General features: G+C 40.7%; 1 protein-coding gene across 2 annotated transcripts in view; it reads left to right on the plus strand.

Annotated features, from left to right (window-relative positions):
* The window catches only part of NCOA6 (nuclear receptor coactivator 6), a 56,155-nt gene that overhangs the window by 27,628 nt on the left and 3,588 nt on the right, over positions 1–24,939 (plus strand). For both annotated transcript variants that reach the window (XM_024195334.3, XM_024195333.3), the window contains exons 10-14: positions 2,996–3,117; positions 4,719–7,640; positions 10,487–10,555; positions 13,074–13,110; positions 22,504–22,652. In XM_024195334.3, coding sequence (XP_024051102.2) covers positions 2,996–3,117; positions 4,719–7,640; positions 10,487–10,555; positions 13,074–13,110; positions 22,504–22,652 — 3,299 coding nt within the window. The remainder of the gene's footprint in view (positions 1–2,995; positions 3,118–4,718; positions 7,641–10,486; positions 10,556–13,073; positions 13,111–22,503; positions 22,653–24,939) is intronic.

Consider the following 24,939-nt stretch of genomic DNA (forward strand, 5'->3'; position numbering starts at 1 on the left):
CAACATGCAGTTTTGAAGGTAGGTTCATGAGTGAGCAGAACACTTGAATGAAGATTTATTCTAAGAGAAATATTTGACCTGCAACCTTAAGAGGTCAGTGTAGAAGGATGTTGAGGAGTAGCAGGAGAAAAAAAGGACTGCTTCATAGGACGACTACATAGCTCAGCTATGAGAAATTTTGCTCATTCGTGCAAACTTTTAAAATAGGCTTAGTATTACTAAATATAAGTTTAATTAGACATTTGCCTTACAGCTCCGTGTATGTTCTCTTGTGTAGGGATAGTGCACATTAAAGGCACCAACAGGATGCAAACAATAATGCACTGTATAAATCTGCACCTAAGGCTTGCCCTAGGATTTGTAGAACTCTCTATGAGGCAAGTTATGTGGAGATGACACCTGCAATAATATAGTATATATTGGTAAGAAGGATTTAGCAGCTATGAGGTGATGGAGTGATTAGCACTGCTGGGCAGAAGGGCATTTAGGAGGATTTTGTCATTTGATAAAGGGTCAGAGTGCTTTTAACTGAGAGGTGGAAGGGAACGTTCCTGGTTACACTCAAGGTGGTGGGTGTGGGGAGGTCATGGTTTCCCAGAATGCATGGAAAACCAAAGATTTTTACCACAACCGAATGCTGCAAATGTGAGCCCTCGTACAAAAGGGTGGGTCACATTAGAGCCATGTGTATGCTGGATGCCATGGGGCTGTTGCTGCCTGTGCCTTTCCTCTGATCTTTTGCATGTCTTAATTCAACTTTTTTTTTTAATTGCTTTATGTATATTTCAGTAATGCCTAGTGAGCCAAAGTGAGAGTGGGGCAGTGTGGTCTAGTGGATAGAGGACTGGGCTTGGGAGATCAGGGATCTATTCCCAGCTCTGCCACTGGCCTACTGAGTGATCATGGTCAAGTCACTTCACCTCACTGTCTGTTTTCCCCTCTATAAAATAGGGGTAATTATGAAAGATTATCAAAATATCAAGTGCTTTGAGCTCTGCTGATGAAAAGCACTGGATAACAGCTGGATTTTATTATTATTTATTACATTCTTTCTCCTTATGCAGGGGTACTCCCTGCCTTTTGTTTCTCAGAATAGGGTTTTTGAAATTAAATATTGTGTTTCAGAGCTGAAGCTCTGTAGTGAAGGGTTTGCATATTCTGAAACATTAGGTTCAGATTTTTGGATTTGTCATAATCTGTTACTGGTTGTTTTTAAATCCAAATGAGTGTGGGTGAAATTCAAATAACCAATATTTCATTCTGCCTCTCTAGTTACATACAGAAGTACTGACGTGGATGGTAATCATTTGTTTCTTTGGCCTAATCTACACTTAAAATTTAGGTCAACATAGCTACAGAGCACTGGGATGTGCCAAATCCACTCCCCTAAGCACTGTAGCCTTGCTGACCCAGCCACTGGAGTAGATGCAGATAGATTGACAGAATAAGGCTTCTGTCAACCTAGCTACTCTCGCTCAGGGTGGTGGTGTTCCTACAATGACCGAAAACCCCTTCTGTCACTGTAGGCTGTGCCTACACTACAGGGTTATGTCAGCATAGCTTTGGTGTCATAGCGGTGGCACTAGAGTTCCCATAACGCACACATGGCCTTAGTGTGCATAGTGAACTTCAGCCATATACATTATTTAAGGTTCAAATAAGTTATTAGTCATTGCTATACACAGAGCAAACGAAAATCTTAGCTGTGTGTTTGTAAAGCTCTCCACAACATACTTTGTAGATCAGCAGTTGTCTGATGATGATCTTTAGGAACTGACTTACAAACAGGGTTATTTGGTTGGGTTTAAGGCTCTTTCTTGCACAGAGATGCCGTGTTGCTTTTCTTACCTACTATAATTCAAAAACTTAACATTTTTGGTTAGCTACCTAAGCATAGACATTTGAGAGTGTTTATACCTGCCAAAATTATGAATAGCAAAATAACCAATTTAACAAATGGTGCATCGCATTATAGACCATTATACTAGCTCTAATTGCTAGCATCACAGCCCCTACCTTGCAAGCTCCCTATATCTCTTCCTGGCACTAAGGTTAGTTGCTGAGGAAGGGAATGGATTCCACCAACATTCACTTCCAGCTCAGATTATTGGGGGACTAGGGGGAGGGCGAGGAACCTCTTCACCACTGTACGACCTCCCCTGTTTTGCTGAAGTGATCTCACTTTAATTTTAACTTGGAGCTTTCATGTAGTTACGGTTCTCCTCATCTTAGATGTATATGCGTAGCTGTCAAGCTTCAGCTGCCATCTCTGCCCTAGCTTTCTCACAAATAGGTGGTAATGACAGTGAACACCCTCTAGGTATGTTTGATGTCCATAGAATTGACTGTTTTCTGTATTAGGAAAAGGCTGTTTTCAGTGTCTGTGAAAGGATTAGATACAATGGCCAAACTTGACTATTTTGGTACTGCTTCTGCAGAGTTTAAACATGTATAATTGAGTTCCTGGTGACCAAGTTGCAGAGCCTCTGTATCCACTATCCACAGATCTCTACATTCTGGATAATTAGCCTCTGAAGTCTAGTATCTCAACTGATTTTTTCTGGAATCTTGATAGAGGACTGTGAGATATGGAACTAGTCTGTTATGAGTATAATATGGGAAATCATGGTGCAGGACTTTTTAAAAAAAATTAAACTCTTCTAACAACCATATGCAGTTACGCTATAGCTGTCACTGTGTTATTAGAGAACTATTCAAGCAATCTGGGGACATGGGTTCTGTTTGCCTCTACCCCTGTTTCTGTGTGTGATCTTGGGCATGTCATTTAACCTGTGTGTGTGTCTACCTATCTGTGAAATGGGACTGCTTACCCACTTAAGTAAAGCACTTCGAGATCTATGAATGAAAAGTACTACATAAATGTTAAGGATTATTTATTTTTCAATCTTAAATAATTCAAGCAAATGTAGAACAAAATTTGGCACTGGCTCTGGAACAGCTGAATGTTCATTAATTACTATTATTTCTGTTTAAGTTCTTCAGAAACACGTCCAGCTGGCCTGGAGGAGACTGATCAGCCACCGTTGCCTGGAGAGCAAGGAATAAATTTAGACAACACTGGCCCCAAACTTTCAGATTTCACAAACAGGCCACCAGGTGATGATAAGTTCTTAACACGATTATATAATGTAGTAAACAAAGATGATATACAGTATTTTTTTGACTATGGGAATATTATATGTGGGGATATATATTGTTTCTTAACTGACATCAGGCATTAGCAAATAATTGGTGCAGGTTGTCTAAATGTTTTGTTTTATTTAAAGCTTTAAGCTGTATTTGAACACTTAAGGCCAAATTCTGCTCTGCATTATACCTGGAAGTATCCTGTTGAATTCAATAGGATTATACAGGGATAACATTTTAACCTGTGAAATTTACTATAATTGTTTGTCCAATATTCACTTTGCTTTCATGTTTCTGTCAGTGAAACTTAGAGATCTGTATTTGATTTGGAAATCCATTTTGGACTTGCTTTTATTATTTTACCTGTTTTTTTTCTTGGTGCTTGTATTTTTAAGTCTTTGGCTTATTGGTCTTATAGGGCATAGAGTTAGAGATAACATTTGTCTTTGAAGACTGATTTCTTTACCTAAAAGTAGAAGTTTTTGTCTTTTATTGCTTATTTTTGAAATATATTATTGATAGAGACATACTTGCTCACTGTCTTTTTTTAGAAGAGATCTAATGGTTAACATTAGGGCCTATAGTACATCAAATTGATATGTTATGTATTTCTTAAATAATGTCATGGAGAAACTAGTAAAAGACCTAATTAGATTTATCCTCCCTGTTTATACAGGATAGAGACCACAGATAGAGGATATTTCAGATGTTAAACCATAATGGCCATTAGGACCACCACACCATTTTTGCTGTTTGGCTATGTGATATGGTGTGGGATTTTGCAATGTACCCCTGAAGCTGTCAAATTTCAGTCACGAGTTTGCTCTTCAGAGTCCCACAGTTGCTGTTAATTTTTTTCCCATTTCAAAGACATATGTAAATATAGGCAATGTTGAACTCTGCCCTTGTCAGTGAAAACATAGCTATAAAAGCCTGCAGAGTCTGGCTAGGTCTACACTGGAGGGGGGATCGACCTAAGATACGCAACTTCAGCTACGCGAAGTTTTACCTGGCCGTGAGGACGGCGGCGAGTTGACCGCTGCCTTCCCCCGTCGACTCCGCTTTCAGCTCTCGCCACGGTGGAGTTCTGGAGTTGATGGCAGAGCAATCGGGGATTGATTTTTATCTCGTCTAGACGCGATAAAATCGATCCCCGATAGATCGATCACTACCAGCCGATCCGGCAGGTAGTGCAGACGTACCCTTATTCTTCAGATGAAGTAGACCCAGAATGGTAGCCACTGATTGCTGTAATAAAATTACATGCGTCCTGGAAGTCAGCGGTACGTTAAATGAAGCATTATATGTAAGCCCCTTCAAGGCACTGATAAATGCCATGTGGGTTTTTTGTTTGTGTTAAATCTTTTCCCTCGGTAAAATGGTTCTTGTCCGGGGGGGTTGTAACCCAGGAGTGAGTATAAACTTATAGATATTAATTAAAGAGAACAGTGTCATGTTACACTGATACAAAAGGAACATTATTTATCTGTTGGAGCTGGTCACACAAATACTGTTTTTTCTGAAGTTTCTAAGAATTAATAACGTATAGGTTTTTTTGTGTCTGTTTTTAGGTTATCCATCTCAGCCAGTTGAACAAAGGCCTCTTCAGCAGATGCCACCTCAACTTATGCAACATGCGCAGCAGCAGCAGCCGCCACCACCACCACCCCAGGCACAGCCACAGACTCAGCAGCAACAGCAACAAATGATGATGATGCTTATGATGCAACAGGATCCTAAATCAGTCAGGCTTCCTGTGCCACATGGTGTTCATCCACCTAGGGGCCCTTTAAATCCAGAAACTCAAAGAATGCCAATGCAGCAGAGTGGTAACATGTCAGTAATGGTTAGTTTACAAGGTCCTGGATCAGTACCTCCATCTCCTGATAAGCAAAGAATTTCTTTGCCAGGCAATCCTCCTCTGGGGAATAGTGCAAGAAAGATGGTTTACCAAGATAATGTACAGAATCCTTCCAGTTCACCACTGGGAGAAGTTTCATCAGTACCCTCTCTCCCAGAAGGAAATGGAGCTGACGGGCCACCGGCATCAGGGGCTCAAAATAATATGACCTCTCATTTAGTAGTTTCACAAACTCAGTTAATGATGACGGGGCCAAAACCTGGACCTTCTCCACTTTCAACTTCCCAAGGTGCAAGTCCTCAACAACAATCTAATTCTTTACCTGGCTCTCATACACACCATTTCCCAAATGTAGCCACCCCATCTCAAACTTCAAGGCCTAAAACCCCAAACAGAGCAAGCCCAAGACCATACTATCCTCAGACTCCTAATAATCGTCCACCTAGCACAGAACCTTCAGAAATAAGCTTATCTCCAGAGAGACTTAATGCTTCTATTGCGGGTCTCTTTCCTCCCCAAATTAATATTCCTTTGCCTCCAAGGCCTAATCTTAACAGAGGATTTGATCAACAGGGTCTTAATCCAACTACCTTGAAGGCCATTGGACAAGCCCCATCAAATCTCACAATTAACAATCAGTCTGGTTTTGCTGCTCCACAGTCTCACAAGCTGGATACTGTTGTTGTCAATTCAGGAAAGCAAGCCAACACTGGAGGAACAAAGCGAGCAAGTCCAAGCAATAGCAGAAGGTCCAGTCCTGGATCTAGTAGGAAAACCACGCCAAGTCCTGGCAGACAAAATTCAAAAGCAGCTAAATTAGCATTGCCGACTCCACAGAACCCATCACTTTTGCAAAACATGGAATTACAAAGAAACATGGTAGTTGGTCCAACTTCTTTATCAACACCTGTGACAACAAGTTTTCCAAACAACAACATGCTGAATACTCAGAATCCTGCAATTTCTGTGTCTGTTATGACTGGCATTCCTGAAGATAGCAAAGAGAGCCTTAATGTTTCTCAAGACAATGAATGCCAAAGTACACAGGTTGTCCAGGGTAACAAAGACCAGCCTAATATTGAACTAAAAGGCCTTCCCAGCCAAGAAATCAAAATTTCTGAAGAACAACCAAAAAAAGATGAGCCATCTTTAGATACCAACAAGCTTCCCAGCTTGGAGGAAAATAAGACTATGAGAGAGGCACCAACTTCCTTAAGTCAACTTCTTGATAATTCTGGAGCTCCCAATGTAACCATTAAACCCCCTGGGCTCACCAGTCTTGAATTACCATCAATGGTAACCTCTGGCGAGGAGCTAAAGAAGATAGCTGTTGTTCCTCCACTACAGGATTCCTCTTCAAGCAAAGAACCTTCTAGTTCCTTAAGCTTGCCTCAGAATAATGAAGCCTGTTCAACTCAAGTGCACCAAGAACTAGGAGAGATGAATTTAAATGTTACACAGAATGTCCCTCCAGTAATACAAAGACCTGTTAGCTCCTCCTCTATTTCCACTTCTTTACCACCCAATCAGATAACAGTTTTTGTAACTTCAAACCCCATTACATCTTCTGCTAACACATCAACACCATTACCATCTCATTTACAGCCTACATTAGTCTCTACTGTCGTCACAATGCCCAATGTAAGTAACAAAGTTATGGTTTCTGAGGGACAATCAGCAGTTCAGTCTAATTCCCGGCCTCAGTTCATTACACCAGTTTTTATAAACTCATCTTCAATCATTCAGGTTATGAAAGGATCTCAGCCAAGTACAATTCCAACTGCACCATTGACCTCTAACTCTAATTTAATGCCTCAGTCAGTTGCAGTTGTAGGTCCTCTGCACATACCACAGAACATAAAGTTTTCATCAGGGCCTGCTCCTCCTAATAGTCCTGTCCCTAGTATACCAACAAGCAGGTCACTGGTTCTTAATCCACTGGCAGCTCCTATTCAACTTCCTTCTCCCCCGTCTATGGCATCTTCAAATGTTCTTCCACATCCCCATGTTCAACAAGTCAAAGATTTTAACCCAGATGAGTCCAGTTCTCAAGCTAGTGTATCAGCTGATCAGTGCTCTGTAACGGCGACACAGTCTGGAGCTGTGGTTACATCTCTTCTAACAAGTAGTCCGGGATCTTCTGGAAACAGGCGAAGTCCAGTTTCATCCGGTAAGGGAAAGGGAAAAGTGGACAAGATTGGTCAATTTTTGCTGACCAAAGCATGTAAAAAAGTTACAGGCTCCCTTGAAAAAGGGGAGGAACAACATTCTTTGGATGGAGAAGTTGAAGGCCAGGGCCCTAATAGTCTGGGAACAGAGCAATTACCTGTAGAGCTAGACAATAGAACTGTGACACCTCCAGCACTCAGTCTTCTAAGACAGAGCACTTCTGGGCCTGGGAATTTGAGTGTTAGCACGGCTGCTACTGTTTCTGCTTCTGTATCTCCAAGCTTATCAAGCAACACTCCTCCCACGAATGTACTGTCGGTAGTAACCACTCCTATAATCTCAGAGCTTGCACCCACCGCTCCAAGCACTAATAGTAACCGTGGTGGTTTACCAGATGAGCAAATTGGGATTGGCTTAGTGGAGGAAAAAGGAGGAGCACATCAGGAATTGCCACAGAATATAGGTACGTACTCTGTGTGCACTGTTATTCTCCCACCACCTATTACAATTATGAGCCAGAAATTCAGCTGATATGTGAAGCTTTAGGAATCTGCATTTGCAATTAACATAAAATCCAGACAGTTCAACAGAGGGTAATATAACCCAGTTGCTGCTCCTAGAGCATTGTTTTTATAGCATCTGAATGGTATAACTGTGCTTGTAACATTACACTGAAAACAGCTTATTTTTATTTTAAAAAGTTTCTTGTTCCCACATTTAACTCAATTCTTACATAAGAGAATTGCTGTCGGTCAGCTCTTAGAACAGAAACAAAAAGCATCTTCATAAAAACTGTGATTTCATGAGTCTTTGAGTGTATTAAGAGGCTGCATTAATTTTTTCTACATGCTAAACTTGTGAAAATATTCCCAATTTTTAAATAATTTTATTATGTGAAATTCATAATTTTTCTTGCTACTGCAGTAGAGCTGAAAGATATATTTGTGTTCAAAATACAAGTTTACTTGCTCAAAACCATTTCTTCCCCTTAATCCTGTTGTGAAGCAAAATACTTAACATGAGATTTCAAGTGCAGTATGCTCTGATGCTATAATGCATGAGTAATTTCACTTAAAGATCAAATGTAGGGAGAAAAATTGTATTTGAACACATGTAAAGATGATAAAAGGTGTACATACAATTTCTGTTGTTCAATCTCTTGTGACCTATAATTTCACCAATTCTCCAACCAGGAAAATTCTGTATGGATTGGAAATATTCTTGCCAGAGAATGCAAGTTTGTTTTTGTATTATGTTTAGAGTGATTTTTCTTTCAAATTAGTATGTGAAGTAAAACTTTTGTCCCAAAGAATTAAATGTGGGTAAGAAGACTTAACTATGAGCATGAGCACAAGGTCCCCATTCTAAAAATGTTAACCCTTTCTGGAAATTATTAATTACCATCAATGTGCAGCAACTTTTTTAATATTCTCTTTTTTCCACTTAAAAAGAGTGAGTTTAAATATCCACATTTCAGAGACACAAAACAACGAGATGTAATTATGAGTAAATGTCATGTGAGTACAAAAAGTATCTTGATGTCTAACCTGGTTTTTTTGGTCACTATTACTATTCAAGCAGCTGAACAGGGTTTAAGATGACCCAGCTAATTTTTGCTGTCGTTTTTATAGTCCCCCTGAAAATGGAATAGAAATAAAATGGCTTCTGAAGTAAATTCTTGGAAGCATTTCCCATTAGTGCTTTATATCATGAAATTTGGACACCAGGATTGAAATACTGACACCATTGAATGGGAATTTTTCCATAGATGTGAATGGGACCACAATTTTACCTGAAGTATTAATGATAGCTTTATCAGCTAATTAGATGTCTTAACATTATTCCACAATGGGGGTTCGGGGGGGGGGGGAAGCTGTTAACAAAAATTAGCCATGACAATCTTCCTCTAAAACATTGATGGCAAACAATGTTGTGTTACTTTCCAAGTGACTTTGCTGCTGCTCCTTTTATTCAGTATGTGAGATAAATACCGAGAAAAGGAATGGGAACAGATGTGTAATCTAGTTACAGAGAGAGGAGGTTTCCTTGGAAGCATAAAATATAATATGGTAGAGTGACCTTGTTAGTTCGTGGGAATATAACCCCTGGAATTATGTAGGTTTTATTTCAAGAGTACAAAATAGATAGTTGCTCTAATGTTTGCAGCAAGCTGCAGTTCCACACTTGAAAACTTCATGTCTCACTGAAAAGTAACAGGAACCCCCGTCCCCTTTCCCCCCACACCTTTTTTTTTTTTTTTGACATTCTGAGCGCTATGTAACCTTTTTCAGCCCAGCTGGCTATGTAACATAGGCAGTAGTTACAAACCCATAAGTGGTGTGGCAACATTTAACTCTGAAATAGTAAAAGGGCTGGTGATTGCTGCACCAGTTCCACACCAGAGGTGATGGTATTTTAAAGGTGAAAGCAAAAGCCTTTTTATGTGCGAAGAAGCTGCGTTCAAGATTGTCTTTATCCTGCAACTTGAGTTCACCAACTTGTAAAGCAGAGGTAGATAGTTGCATATTCTATGCTGCTTTAAGATTTTGGCAGTGGGATCAGCCACTGAAGGAAGATCACAGAATTTCAGTTAGACTTGCCATGCAGTTAAAGGAAGAACTGAGTTTTCAGTTTTATCTCAAAATGTATGTATAATTTTATGGCTCTAAAGTTATATAGTCAGTTGTTTAAGTTGGACCTAAACAGTTCTGGGTTTATTTTCTTTTTGAATTATTTAGCATGCTTTTTTTCTAACAAGTCTGTTTTCCCCTGCTTATTTTTAACTTAGTAGTATAAAGAATATTAAGTCAGGTCTTCGTTGGTTTTTCTGGAGGTCTTCTTGAGAATCTCTGCAATGTATTTTAAACTCTTGCAATTTAATTGAAAGGGTAAGAGTGTTTAACATTAATAGACATCCTTTCTCCCAAATGTTCATTAGGTATTGGAATTGTATCATTGTTAAAACCAAAGAAAGACCAGAATTTAAAAAAAACCTAAATGAAAATCCCTTAACTTTTTCAGTCCTTTATCTCATGTGATGTCTAATTTCACCAATTCTCCAACCAACCAAACTATATGGATTGGAGAAATCCAAAATTTTTAATGCAAAAAACAAGCAGAAATTTTTTTTCTCCTTGGTTTTTCTACCACCGCCCCTCCCCCCCCCATTTCCCTCCCCCCCAAAAGAAATGCAATCAGTCTTAGGTTACCATATTGCTGTGTTGGCTGGGCTGATCGTGCAAGGCAAAAAATCCTGTAATTGCTTTTGAAAGAAAAGTGAATCGGTGCTGACTTTTTCCTCCCTTTTAGCATCTTCACAACATTTAACCCAGAAGGAAACTCCAGTTGCAACACCAGAAAGTGCTGTTCAAAGAAGAGGTAATTTTTACTGTGGAAATCAGCATACACCTATGCGTTATGTATGCAACTTTGCATTATTTTGCATTTCTGGGAAGCAGTTGCCTTTTGTTGGTTGTACACACTGTCCTTATTGAAACAATTTTGATACTGTTATTCATTGAAACAGTTATTTCATAAATTTATGGGAATGATCAGCATGGTAGCTTGGGTGGCTCCTGCTGTTTAAGCATTTTGTCCTGCATGCCTTAATTTTAATTTATGTGAACAGACTATATTGTTTTTTGAAATGTAGGTTGAAATTTTCAAAGTAGTGATGGGGATTTAGACACATTTTCCATTTATTTTAATGGTGGTATAGTTACATCTCCCAGGACAGCTTTGAAAGTCTCAGCCATCAACTTTAAGGGCTGGATTTTCCAAAGAACTCAGTTCTCCCATTTAGATACCTAGATGATTTTCAGAGGTGTTAAATGGGAGCTCCTGGGTGCTGAAGACCTTTGAAATCCATTTAGGTCCCTAAATGGGAAACTGAGTGCTCTTGAAAAACTGTCCACATCCTTAGAGGCCTAAATATGTGCTGCTGGGTACTTGATCCCTTTTGAAATTCTGGCCCTAAAATCTAATTTCTTTTCTACTCGTTTTTTTAGAGAACCCATAGCAGCGTTTGCACCGATCCGTTTTTCTTGCTGCCTTTGGGAAGAGCTATTTGCTGTCATCTAAGATAATAGACATATTAAATTCTGTTTAAAAAACCAAACAAATCTTGCTGAGGCCTTAATCCTAAAAACACACACACGTGAGTAGCCCCATTGTCATTGATGGGACCATTAATATGTGTACAGTTCAGCACGTGTGTGGAGGCCTTAGTGTGATTGGAAATGGGACTTGAAGAAAAGACTGCACTGACTTGTTCAAAAACATCCATTTAAATGAAAGAAAACAATTACAGGCAGGCATGCTTTTGGGGTTATGTTCTGCTCATCAAGCTGGGGGGATGTGGGTGTCACTGGAAGTTCACGTGAAGAAACTGCTATTCTGATTTTTACTATGGAATATTATCCTTGCTTATAGAATTCTGCATGGAAGGAAAATTTCTAGTAACTTCAAAATTCAGTCTCTTGCTCTAGATTAGCATATTCAGTCCATTTTGCTTTTCTGTTGTTGTGGGTCAGACAAGAATATGAATCCAGTGGTTTGATAAGCCAACTCTCCTTATTTCTTAGTGAGTTTTTAAAAAATTCTTTTTCTAACTGTCACGTTTGGAACACACTGTAGAAAAATTACATTTAATTAAAAAGTTAACAGGCATTGTTAAAGCATTCTTAAAGGAAAAGCTTGTCAGTGCTTTGTGCAGCAGTGGCTAAGAAAAGTGAACAAAATTTTAGGATATTTCAGGATGGAGTGGAGAATAATACTGAAAATATATTAAATTATAACACTATTCTATCAATCAATGGCATGTCCTTGTCTGGAATACTGATCTGGGCACCCTGTCTCAATGAAGACTTAGCCAAAAGAGCAGGGATTCAAAGACTGGCAACAAGAAGATTAGAGACCTGGAAAAAATCTCATTAAATGGGACTGGTTATCATAGAGAGGAGACATACAAGAGGAGCACATGCAAAAGTTGTACAAAATAATGAATGGTATGAAGAAGGCAGACCAGCAGCTTCTAGTAATCCTTTCTCATAATATAAGAAAAAGGGGACATTCAATAAAATTGAAAGATGTCAAGTTTAAAATTGAAAAAAGGAAATACTTTTTCAAACAATACACAACAAGACTGTGGAACTCATAGCTATAAGCTATCTTTGAGGCCAGGAGCTTAGCAAGACTCAAAAAAGGATTGTACATTTATATTAAGAATATCCTGACTTATACTTTCAAGATTTAAAAAAGAAACCCCTTTGGAAGGGATATAAGCCTTCATGCCTCATGGCATAAGGCAAAGACTAACTCAAATGAAGGTTAAGAAAAACCTTTCCTTGTGGGCAGGCTATTCTACAATTGCCTTCTGCGGGGTTTCTTGTACCTTTCTCTGATGTAGTTGGTGATGGCCACTGTCAGAGATGTGATACTGGGCTAGCTGGACCACTGGTCTGATCCAGTATGGAATTTCCTAGCTATAGGGTTGTTTAGTTTGAGAGTAACAATTGTCTTGTAGAGTAGGGAAGTTATTTTACCAACCCAGTTTAGGATAAGCGATCTGAGATAAATAATGGTGCCTAAAGGGTTGTGTTTATTTTGAGGCAAAGGGTGGGTTCAAGTTATACTAATGAGAAAAACGTTATACTGTATGTTACACTGAGAATATTTAAAACGAAGTCTAGGTTTCTTAAAATATAGATGTGCCTGTGTATATTTCTGCTGTGTTTTAACATTACCATGAAATGTTGTGAGAGAATCCTACAGTGTATTTCATAGTTTTCCCCCAAAGCCTATATTACAGGTAGCAGTCACATATCTTCCAGATATCTGATTTTTAACGTGTATATATTTCCGCAGCAGTTTAGAAATATATCTTTTTCTCTTGCAGAACTTGAAGCAAATGCTGCAATAGTTGCTGGCCAAAGGTAAGTAGATAGTCGCTATAGATTCAGGATGAATGTAGCTATCTTTGGAGGGTGTCTGTTTCTCTTTGACTTTGCCTTAATCATACAACTTTCAAGAAATTCTTTATTGCCACAGCCTCTTTATTCTCCTTGGCCACACATCTTTTTTCTCTATTGAAGAGACTGGTTAGCCCAGGTGTTATTAAAGTAGGATACTGTTGCATTAAGACTCCCAAATGTCCCCCTACACTTCTGGACAGCAAAGTTGTGTATCCCCTTGTCAGATTGGTCCATCAGCCCTCACAGAGCCCTCACATGTCATTCGTGTTGTTCTAGCCATTCCCTCAGCCACCCGCTGGCCAGGCTGTCAGTGGTACTGGACACCCGATCAGCATAGCGCATCACAGCCCAGAACCCCTGAGCTCAAGCGATCCACCAGCCTCCCAAGTATCTGGGACTATAGGCGCGCGCCACTGCGCCCGGAAACTCGTATATAGTTAGTTTTTATAGATGTGTACTGCTTTTATTGTTTTTAGGTAGTTTCTAGTCATTTTAGAGTAGAATAGCTAGTTTGGGGGCCTGTTTTTTTGTCTCTGCTCTCCCTGCCCCGGGTATCCAAACACGGGTACTGTACTGTGCCCCAGGCTTTAAAATCTGTGCCTCCTGCCCGCATTCCTTCTCGGTCAGTGACGAACATCAACACTGCCTCTTCACCTTGGGAGAGGGCCAGGTGCAGTATCTATCAGTCCTTCCTCAACCGTACCCAAGAAGGGTTGGGCTCTCTGCCTCAGGAAGCATCTCATGGAGGTTGCCATAAGACCTCCTTCAGATGCAGGCCAGGGAACCCCTTCTGTACATCAGCCTGAACAGAACTTTGTATATGGTTGCTATCGTTTATTCTGCTGAAAACTGATATTAGCAGAGTCTTGTAGAACATACATGGACAGGTGCTGGCTAATGTATTCAGTAACTCAGGTGGTTAAACATCAGGATGAAGTATGATTTTCATTATAGTACTGGTCTATTCATGTTTTGGGCCACACCTTTTAATAGTGGGAACCTTAAATTGACTATAGGAGTATCTAATAATAGAAATATTGCTAGACTTTTGACAGAGAGAAAATAGTGATGCTAAGACTACTGATCATATCTTTCATGCTCTTCTAAATACAACAGAATAGCTGTTAGCCAGGGCAAATGGTAAACCTTACCCACGTAGGGCCCACTGGGATAGTGGGGAGTACCCAGCTCTAAATGGGGGCTAACACTATAAACCTCTGCAGGCTCTGGGGCTGCCCCTGGCCGGGAGGGTGGAACCAGAGCTGCCTTCGGCCGTCGGAGCACCCTCCCTGAATCCTCCTTAGTTGTAGCCCTCCTCGAAGGCAGCAGAAAAAAAAATGCAGAGTTCCTGGGGCTGTTGCTGAGTTAATTATTTAAAATAAACTATCTTGTTGCATGCACTGGGCTATCACCGTAATTGTATAGTTAAGTTTGGAGATTGCCTACCATTATAATCTCCCTTTAGCTTCAGCAAAGCTAAACTGAAATTTCGTGGGTGAGAGAGTCTTATAGTGCAGAATTTTTCTGATAAAATGAGGCTAACAAATCAGACATATGGGAGATATGAGGGCTCACAAAATGAGGTTACAACACTTGAACATTTTCCTAACTCTTTTTGACACATTATGTGACTCCAAAGTGTCTGGGAACTCCAAATATGTTTGTGTCTTATTCATAGATTCCAAGGCCAGAAGGGACCATAGTGATTATCTAGTCTAGCCTTCTGTATAATACAGGCCAGATAATTTCCCCAAAATAATTCCTACAGCATATCTTTTAGAAAAACATCCAATCTTGATTTTAAAAATTGCCAGCGATGGAGAATGCACCCCCCCCCCATGACTCATTATCCTCACTATTAAAAATTTACACCTTATTTCTGGTGTGAATTTGTCCACCTTCAACTTCCAGCCATTGGATCATGTCAGAACTTTCTCTGCTAGATTGAAGAGCCCATTATCAAATATTTGTTCACCATGTAGGTACTTGCAGACTGTAATCAAGTCATCCCTTAACCTTTTCTTTGTTAAGCTAAATAAATTGATCTCCTTGGGTCTATCACTATACATAGGGCCCTACCAAATTCATGGTCCATTTTGGTCAATTTCATGGTTATAGAATTTTAAAAATAATAAATTTCATGATTTCAGCTCTTTAAATCTGAAATTTCATGGTGTTGTAATTGTAGGGGTCCTGACCCAAAAAGGAGTTGTGAGTGGTCGCAAGGTTATTGTAGTAGTGGGTTGCAGTACTGCTACCCTTACTTTTGTGCTGCTGCTGCTGGTGGCGCTGCCTTCAGAGCTGGGCAGCTGGAGAGTGGTGGCTGCTGGCCGGGATCCCAGCTCTGAAGTCAGAGCTACCGCCAGCAGCAGCACAGAAGTAAGGATGCCATGGTATGGTATTGCTATCCTTACTTCTGCCCTGCTGCCTGCAGAGGTGGGCCTTCAGCCAGCAGCCACCCAGGTCTGAAGTCAGCAGTATAGTAGTAAGGGTGGCATGGTATTGTATTGCCACGCTTATTTCTGGACTGCTGCTGGCAGGGTGCTGCCATCAGATCTGGGTGTCCGGCCAACAGCTGCTGCTCTCCGGCCACCCAGCTCTGAAGGCAGTGCAGAAGTAAAGGTGGCGATACTGCGACCCCCTTAAAATAACCTTGCAATCTCCCTGCAACTCCCTTTTGGAACAGGACCCCCAATTTGAGAAACACTGGTCTCCCCCTGTGAAATCTGTATAGTATAGGGTAAAAGTACAGAAAAGACCAGATTTCATGATGGGAGACCAGATTTCATGGTCCGTGACACATTTTCATGGCCGTGAATTTGGTAGGTCCCTAACTATAAACCATGTTTTCTAAGTCTTTAATCGTTCTCCTGGCTCTTCTCTGAATTTTCTTCAATTTATCAACATCCTTCTTGAATTGTGGACACCAGAACTGGACACAGTATTCCAGCAGCAGTTGCACTATTGCTAAATATAGAGATTAAAATAACCTCTTTATTCCTACTCAAGATTCCCCTTTTATGCATCCAAAGATCGCAGTACCCTTTGGCCTGTAGCATCGCATTGGGATCTCATGGTCAGCTGATTATCCACCACAGCCCCCACATCTTTTTCAGAGTCAGTGCTTCTCAGGGTAGAGTCCTCTATCCTGTAAGTATGGCCACATTCTTTGTTCCTAGATGTATATGTTTACATACACCTCTACCTTGATATAACACTGTCCTCGGGAGCCAAAAAATCTTACCGCGTTATAGGTGAAACCGCATTATATCGAACTTGCTTTGATCTGCTGGAGTGTGCAGCCCCCCCTCCTCTCCCCGGAGCACTGCTTTTCCGCGTTATATCAGAATTCATGTTATATCGGGTCGCGTTATATCGGGGTAGAGGTGTATAGCCCTATTAAAACACATACTGTTTGCTTGTGCCCAGCTTACCAAGCAATCCAGATCGCTCAGTGACCTGTCCTTGTTATTATTTTCTATTCCCACAGTCTTTGTGTCATCTGCAAACTTTATCAGGGATGATTTTGTTTTCTTCCAGGTCATTGATAAAAATGTTAATAGCATAGGACCAAGAACCGATCCCTGTGGGACCCCCAGTAGAAACGCACTTGTTAGGTGATGATTCCCTGTTTACAATTGCTTTTTGAGTCCTATCAGTTAGCCAGCTTTTAATCCAGTGGTTCTCAAACTTTTGTTTGGTGACCCCTTTTACACAGCAAGCCTCTGACTGCAACCCCCCTCCTTATAAATTAAAAACACATTTTTAAATAATGAACCCTATTATAAATGCTGGAGGTGAAGCAGGGTCTGCGGGTGGAGGCTGAAAGCTTGCGACCCCCCATGTAATAACCTCGTGACCCCCTGAGAGGTCACGACCCCCAGTTTGAGAACCCCTGCTTTAATCCATTTAATGTGTGCGGTGTTAATTTTATGTCGTTCTAGTTTGTTAATCAAAATGTCATGTGGTACCAAGTCAAACGCCTTACAGAAGTCTGACTTCTGTAAGGCGTTTGACTTGGTACCACATGACCAGTATCGCCACCTTTACTTCTGCACTGCCTTCAGAGCTGGGTGGCCGGAGAGCAGCAGCTGTTGGCCGGACACCCAGATCTGATGGTAGCACCCTGCCAGCAGCAGTCCAGAAATAAGCGTGGCAATACAATATTACATCAACACTATTCACTCATCAAGAAAAGATAAAAAGTTAGTTTGAAAGAATCTGTTTTCCAAAACTCATGTTGACTGGCATTAATTATGTTACTTTCTTTAGTTCTTCATTAATTGACTACATCAGTGTGACAGTTCTTGGGGTACCCAGGATTGTGAGTCACCTCATTACTCCTGCCTCCAGCAAGAGAGAGTCCTACTTGTGCTTAGCTGGGTATCAGCTCCCTGACACCATCAGCCTGTCAGCCACACAAGCATAGGTGTAGTTTGACTGCTATATTTGCAGGGGCAATGCGTGTATGTGCATGCTTGTGCTGAAGCCAGTTCCCCTGGTTCATTGGCTCTCCCCCCTCTCACCCTCCCCATCCCGGAGTGGTACCTGGGCTGCTGGTGCTGGGGAGAGATGGACCAGCTTAACAGGGGATCCCCAGCTGCTGCTGCTCTGGTGACCTGAACGTGGGAGCTGCTGTCATTCCGGCGCCAGCTGCTGAAACAATGCTGCCGCTCTCGTGCCTCCCAGTGATGCCGTAGCTGCCTTCCTGCCCCATCCCCTCCCCATTGCTCTCCCCACTGTCCCCTGCCCTTATCCCCCTCGCCCCAGTGCCCCATCCCTCTTCTCTTCCCCCTTCCTTTCCCACTGCCTCTTTCCCCCTTCCCCTATTATCCTGCATTATCTTGCCTGGGATCGATGTCAGAATGACTGGCCTATAATTACCCGTGTCATCTTGTTTGCCATTTTTAAATATTCTGTAGATATTTAAATATTCTTTCCTCCAGTCTTCTGGAACTTCCCCAGTGTTCCAAGACTTATTGAAAATGAGCTTTAACAGTCTAGTGATCTCCTCAGCCAGCTCTTGTAAAACTCTTGGATGCAAGTTATCTGGACCAGCTGATTTAAAAATGTCTGACTTTAGTAGCAGCTGTTGAACATCCTCCTGAGATACTAGTGGAATGGAAAGTGTGTTATATGATATGACTATATCATCTGTTTTTCCCCGAATACAGAACAGAATTTTTATTGGACATTTCCACTTCTTCTGCATTATTATTATTGTTAATTCTATCATTTTCATCTATTAATGGACCAATACCATTGTTAGATTTCTTTTTGTTCCTAATATACCTAAAAACAAAAACAAAAAAAACCCTTCTTCTTATTCTTCACTCTGCTGGCCATAGAGTTCTCCTTGTGTCCCTTATGATTTGTCTACAGTTCCTAAATTCTGATTTATAATCATTACTATCTACTTCCCCTTTCTTTCATTTGTTTTATATATATATATTTTTTTTTTAATTTATAGGTGCCTTCACTTCCTCTTTAAACCAGATCTTTTTTTAACCAATACAGCTTGCTTCCTCGATTGTGGCTCTTTGGGCATCTAGTAAAGTGTTCTTAAACAATTACAAATTATCAGTCACACGTTTCGGATTTAAATTTTTCCTCCCTGATGATTTGTCTCATAATTGTTTTCAGCTTTGTAATATTGGCCCTGTTAATGCACCAACTATATGTACTACTAGTCTGGACTTCATTCTGTTTGCACATTATAAATGTGATCAAGTCATGATCACCTGTACATAAGCAACCATTAATTTTTAATTCTGTGATCCGTTCCCCCTCATCAGTTAAGGCCAAGTCTAATATAAAATTTCCCCTGTGTTGGATGCCATACTTTAAGTTAGGAAATGGTCATCTGTAATATTAGAAATTCTAAGGATGTTTGAGTACTGGCAGCATGAGACCTCCAACATATGTCACTCAAATTGAAGTTGCCCATGATCACACACCTTTTTTCCCCCTAACATTTTAGATAGGTGCAAAGAAGCCGGTCACCCTGTTCTCTTGTGTGATTTGGTGGTCTGTAACAGACACCAATACCCCATCTTGTGCTTTATCTTCTAGGACATTGATCTAAAAGCATTCAACATAACTTTCTTCTGAGTTATCAGTGACTCGGAAACAGGTAATGGCTTTTTTGGCAGAGTGTGTCACTTTATGAATCCCTCTGAAGTTTTCTGCAAGTCAGTTTTTATGGAGTTAAGGAATCCTCCCAAGCTGAATGTGGACTTCCAGAACTGCGCATAAGTATCACGCACATTAGGAGAGCCCTGCCTCATGCAAAGTACTAAAGGTCATACACAATTCAGGAAAGGTTGTCTCTGGCTGTTTTGGATTTCCTAATCCCTGTAAAAGCAGCAAGGGCAGTGGCTGTAATGGCACCTTCAAATGTCACACAGTCTTGTGCATTAATCACAGGTATGGGGAGTCAAACCTCCAGTTCCATTTCCACCTCTGCCAGTGACTGGACGTCATACTTACAGGCATTTACAAATGTTATTTGGGTAGGCCTCACAACACCCCTCTGAAGTAGATAATTATCATTATCTTTATTTTACTAATCATATATGGGAAAACAGAGGCTAAGGGACCTACATGTGGAACGCTAATCTAATGGATTAGTCTAAAGTGCAATGTTTCTCAATCTTTTTGTGCTGGTAACCCGCTTTGGACTTAAAAAAAAAATCATGACTCCCCTAGAAAAAATTGCGACAGCCTACCTTAAGCTCAGGACTTCAGGCTTCAGCCCCCAGGACTGGCTCTAGGCACCAACAAACCAAGCACGTGCTTGGGGCGGCACAATTCCAGGGCTGCGTTCTGGGTAGGGTTTTTTTGGTTGCTTTGGCAGCTGTGCTCTCTGAGGGTTTTTTTTTTTTTTTTTTCGGCATTTTCCCTCTTGAAGGTGTTTTTTATTTTGCTTGGAGCGGCAAAAAACCTAGAGCTGACCCTGTCAGCCCCCCACGTCTCGAGGCACAGGGCTTCAGCCCCACCGTGGCTTGCAGGCTCAGGGCTTCAGCCCCCCATGAAACATGTAAATTGGCTTTGCAGGGCCCCCTGTGGTGTAGGACCCCAGGCAATTTCCCTGCTTCCTACCCTTTAGTGCGGGCCCTGCTTGCAACCCCCTAAATCCCTCCAGTGACCCCACTGGGGGTTGCAACCCACACATTAAAAAACACTGATCTAGTGGGTTAGATATGAGATCTGGAGAGCTGGGGTCGAAGCCTGGTGTTGACACTTGTTTTATGTCTTAGGCAAGTCATTTAGCTTTTCTGTGCCTCTGTATTCCCATATGTAAAATGGGGATACTTATTTGCCTACCTGGTTACCTGCTGTCTGCCCTTCCATGCTTGCCAATGTTCTGTGCCTTTTTGTCTTTGTAACTTGACTGTTGAATTCCTTGGCTTTCAGACATCAGCTGTTAAAACTACAAACTTGTATAAGTTTTCTCTCTTAAAATGAGGATTTCCTCTTAGAAGTGACTATGTAAAAATAGAACCTTTGTACTCTACAGATCTCCTCTGTGTGTTTTTTCAGACTCAGGACTGCTGACTAAAATACATTTTTATTCTTGTTAGTCCTGCAGAGACGTCACATGAAGAGGGCATGAAGTGAATTCTGTTCCTTCTTGTGTGTTATCAACAGAGAGTTGTTTAATTGGTTCCACTTAGGTACCTTGTGAACCCACAGAAGACAATAGGGTTGCATAGATGTCACTGAGGGCTTCATTTGGCCTGTTGAAATTTACTGGTGAGTCAAGGTGGGTGAGGTAATATCTTTTACTGGACCAACTTCTGTTGGTGAGACAGACAAGCTTTCGAGCTATACAGAGCTCTTCCTCAGGTCTGGGAAGGGTAACTCAGAGTGCCACAGCTAAATACAAGGTTGAACAGATAGTTTAGCATGAGTAGTTAGCCCATATTCTAAAGGTGAAGTGGCTTGTTAACTCCCCTGTAGTCCTAGGACAAAAAGGGGGGTTAGTGGGTTACAGATTGTTGTAATAAGCCATAAATCCAGCATCTTTATTAAAGTCAGGATTTTTAGTGTCTAGCAGTAGGCTCCCCTTTTGAAAGTGTTGTGCAGGTTTCCTTTGAGGATGAGGACTGATAGGTCAGACATAGAGTGATCGCTTTCTGAAAAGTGTTCACCCATAGGTGATACGGGGTTTTTTTAAATGTCTTTTTTAATTTTTCTCTGTGAGCTCATTCAAGAGCATAGTGATTGTCTGGTTTCACCCACATAGTCGTCGTTGGGGCATTTAGTGCACTGGATGAGGTACACAGTAGCATGTGTAGGATCCATGGATCTTGAAAAGAGTGTTGTGGGGGATGTTGATCATTGTAGCAGTGGAGAGATGTCTGCAGGTTTTGCATCTGTTCTGCTAGCGTCTGGTCATGGTCTTAATAAAGACACTGGATTTATGGCTTATGACAACAATCTGTAACCCACTGATCCCCCTTTTTATCCAATGACTACAGGGGTGTTAACGGGGCACTTCATCTTGAATGGTCCTTTAGAAATACGTGCTGAACTATCTGTTTAACCTCTTATTTAGCTGTGGCACCTTTCCCAGACCTGAGGAAGAGCTCTGAGTAGCTCAAAAGCTTGTCTATCTCGCGAACAGAAATTGGTCCAATAAAAGGTATTACCTCAAGCACCTTCTCTCTAATATCCTGTGGCCAACAGGGCTGCAAAAACACTGCATACAACAGTGAAACTTACTAGTGTCTGTGTATGAGAAGAAAATAACTTAGCTTAATTCCCAGAGCACAAGATGAGTTTGCAAGGCTGGTAGAAATGAGTAAACAGTTTTAAATGTAAACAAATGTAAACATCTGCTAATATGGTGTGAGAAAATAAATGTGAAGCCCCACAGTACCATTGTAGAATAACTTTTCATGGCAGAACTGCACTTTGTTATTAATTCTTTTAACGCATTAAACCCACCTTAATAAAGCCTGTTTTGGTCTGGGAATAAATCATTTAGAAAGATTAGTGAAGCAACTCTTCTTAGTTGTACAAAATAGTTGACAACAGTCCCTTCTTAAAAGTTCACAATTCTCTCTTGTGTTCATCTGTGACTTCAGTTCTGTATTTCCTTATTATAGCAGTTTCTTATATAAACTAAGACTTTTCCTAGACTTCAGTAATGGTGATATCTGCTGACCATTTAAAATATACCTAATTTCTCGGTCATTTGAATGTTTCAAATACTCTCTTCCCTTATCCCTAGCATTTCATATCTTCAGTGCTAAGGATCTGGAACTGGTACCTGTATGCTTGTCTAATGAATTGCATTAAAAAAAGATTTTTGCACTTCACCAGAAATATTTTGTCTCACTTTATTAGTAATGAGGCAAAAGAGAGTTGTGAAAAATCTAAAACTCCAAGTAGAAGAAATTCAAGAACAGAGGAATCTGCTGCTTCACAGGAAACAGTAGAGAATGGACAGCGCAAGAGGTCCTCCAGGCCATCATCTGCCTCTAGCACCGCAAAAGGTAAAATGCACAGCCATCCTTTATGTGGAATGGGCAGGAAGTGAAGTAGTTTCTAAAATAATAATATCATTTGAATAAGTGCACCATGCCTATGGTGTTCAGTGTATGCTCCTAACCCTAGAGTTAGTACTGATGAGTTAGAGACAGGCTGGAGTTTCGAAGTTTACATAGTTCAGTACCTGCAGTAAATCTCTTGTATGCAAATTTTTTACTGTAGTTTGTTTTCTGCAGTACCCATTAACATAGCATTCAAAAAAATCATAGTACTCTTAAAATATAGTACTCTTAGCAGTAATGGGCAGACATTGAAAGAAGTGTACTCAGGCAAGACAGTGACATTTTTCCTACAGTCTGAAAGAAGTCAGACAAAAGCTTATGTCTTCTAGTGTGTGATCTGCTTTCGCAAATCCAAATGGTCTTGTTATGCTGCTCAGGCATGCTTAGAATGCTGCCTCGATGACAGTCCAAGAGTTTTGTGTGCTGGTACACAGATCCTCAGCTGTTCTGTCCAAGAACATGTGAAATCCTAAAGTTACAGATATTAACCCATGGCATCAGCAGTTGCAGGAGTGTCTTATTTCTTTAAGGGCTATGGTCAGGAACAAAGTATATGCAACATTTGTGTGGCACATACATGTTCACTGGTAGAATGCCTGGTTCATGATGTCAGTGACTGGGACGTGGGTGGTCAGGCCTAGTGGGTGGTGCCAGAGTCAGTCCTAGTGGTTGGAGTCACAGGTCAGAGCAGAAGTCAGAGACCAGATGCCAGAGCTGAGGGTCGGAGCTGGGTTACCTGGAGTGAGGCAAGGCTGGGTCAAAGGCAGGAGCAGGGCTAGGCACAAGCAGGTACAAGAGCTATCGCAGCTATGGGGGAGTAACTGCTGAACTGCTTCTCATTTTTTCCCGTTGATTTAAGAACACCACATCCTCAAATGACAGTAGCTATGGGTAGGTCTACTCTTACTTCAGCAACCGAAGAGGTTTTTCCATTGCTGTAATAAATCCACCCCTTTGAGAGGTCATATGCAGATCGATGGAAGAATTCTTCTGTCAGCCAAGCAGTGTCTATAGTGGGGGTCAGGTTGACCTAATTACATTGCACAGGGCATTTTCGCAACCCTGAGTGAGATAGCTAGATTGACCTGTTTAGGTGTGGACCAGGCCATATGTTGACATAGACGTTCTTCCTTCAACATAGCAGCCTCTACACTGGGAGTTAGGTCAGCATAGCTACATCAGTCAGGGTATGGCTTTTTCACACCCTTGACTAGCATACCTACGTCCACCTAACTTTTAAGTGAAGACTGAGCTGATGGGGTCAGTCTCATGTCAGTAAAGTTCTGGTAGGTGAGACTCATGTAATGATGTAGAGAGAATGTCAAGAGGAATTTTCAGCCAATATTTTAAAGATAACATATAGAACATTAAGAAATAACACAGATTTATAATGAAATGAAATTGATCAAATTAAATTCAGCAACCTTTTCCCTCACTGGATACATTACAAATGTTTACATTTTTACCTTTAAAGTGTTCCAGAGAGCACTTCCAGCTAAATATTGTACTGAAATGAGTATCAAAAATTGCATTGAGGTATCTATGTATTCTGCGGTCCCATGGCCATGAAATTCACTTCCTGTAACATAATTGTACTCCAGAATCTCATCTTTCATTTTAAAAATTAATGATCTTTGATGATTTTAAAGAAGCTTGAAAATGTGAACACAATGTAGAGTGATACAGTGATGTCTTCATGAGTTTGAGGCAGCCTGAAACAATAGCTTTGGGAGGTGTAACCTGCCCCATTCACTGTAGTAGATTAATTCTGAAACCTAAACATGACAGAAAGACTATGGCATTTTAAAAACGAAAAATGTGGGAACAGCATAAAATAAATGGTATTTAGTATCGGAATAAACAACACGTTTGTTCCACTATTTGTTTTTCTATTAATGAAATAAAAACCTCCTTTTTTTTTTTTTTTTTTTTTTTTAAACCATGTATCTGAAGCTGCCACAGAATCTAGGTCCAGCTTACCAAATTGTACACAGGGCCTTGATTTCCTTTCCCCCCATTTAGGTGATTGGGCAAGCTCAGGACCAAAGACACACATGAAAACAAAAACCCAAGAATTTTTCAGGGGAAACACACTATGCCTGTCATGTCTAGCTAGGGAACTGATGGAACCTGAAGAAGTTTGTCATTTGTGCATACTCCTGACTGTTCTACCTTTTAATAGCGAATGAGAACTTTTTTTTTAAGTGTATTTATTATTTTAAATGCACTC

This window comes from Terrapene carolina, unplaced genomic scaffold (genome assembly GCF_002925995.2).
Source record: "Terrapene carolina triunguis isolate 2854851 unplaced genomic scaffold, T_m_triunguis-2.0 Scaffold233, whole genome shotgun sequence".
Classification (NCBI taxonomy): Eukaryota; Metazoa; Chordata; order Testudines; family Emydidae; genus Terrapene; species Terrapene triunguis.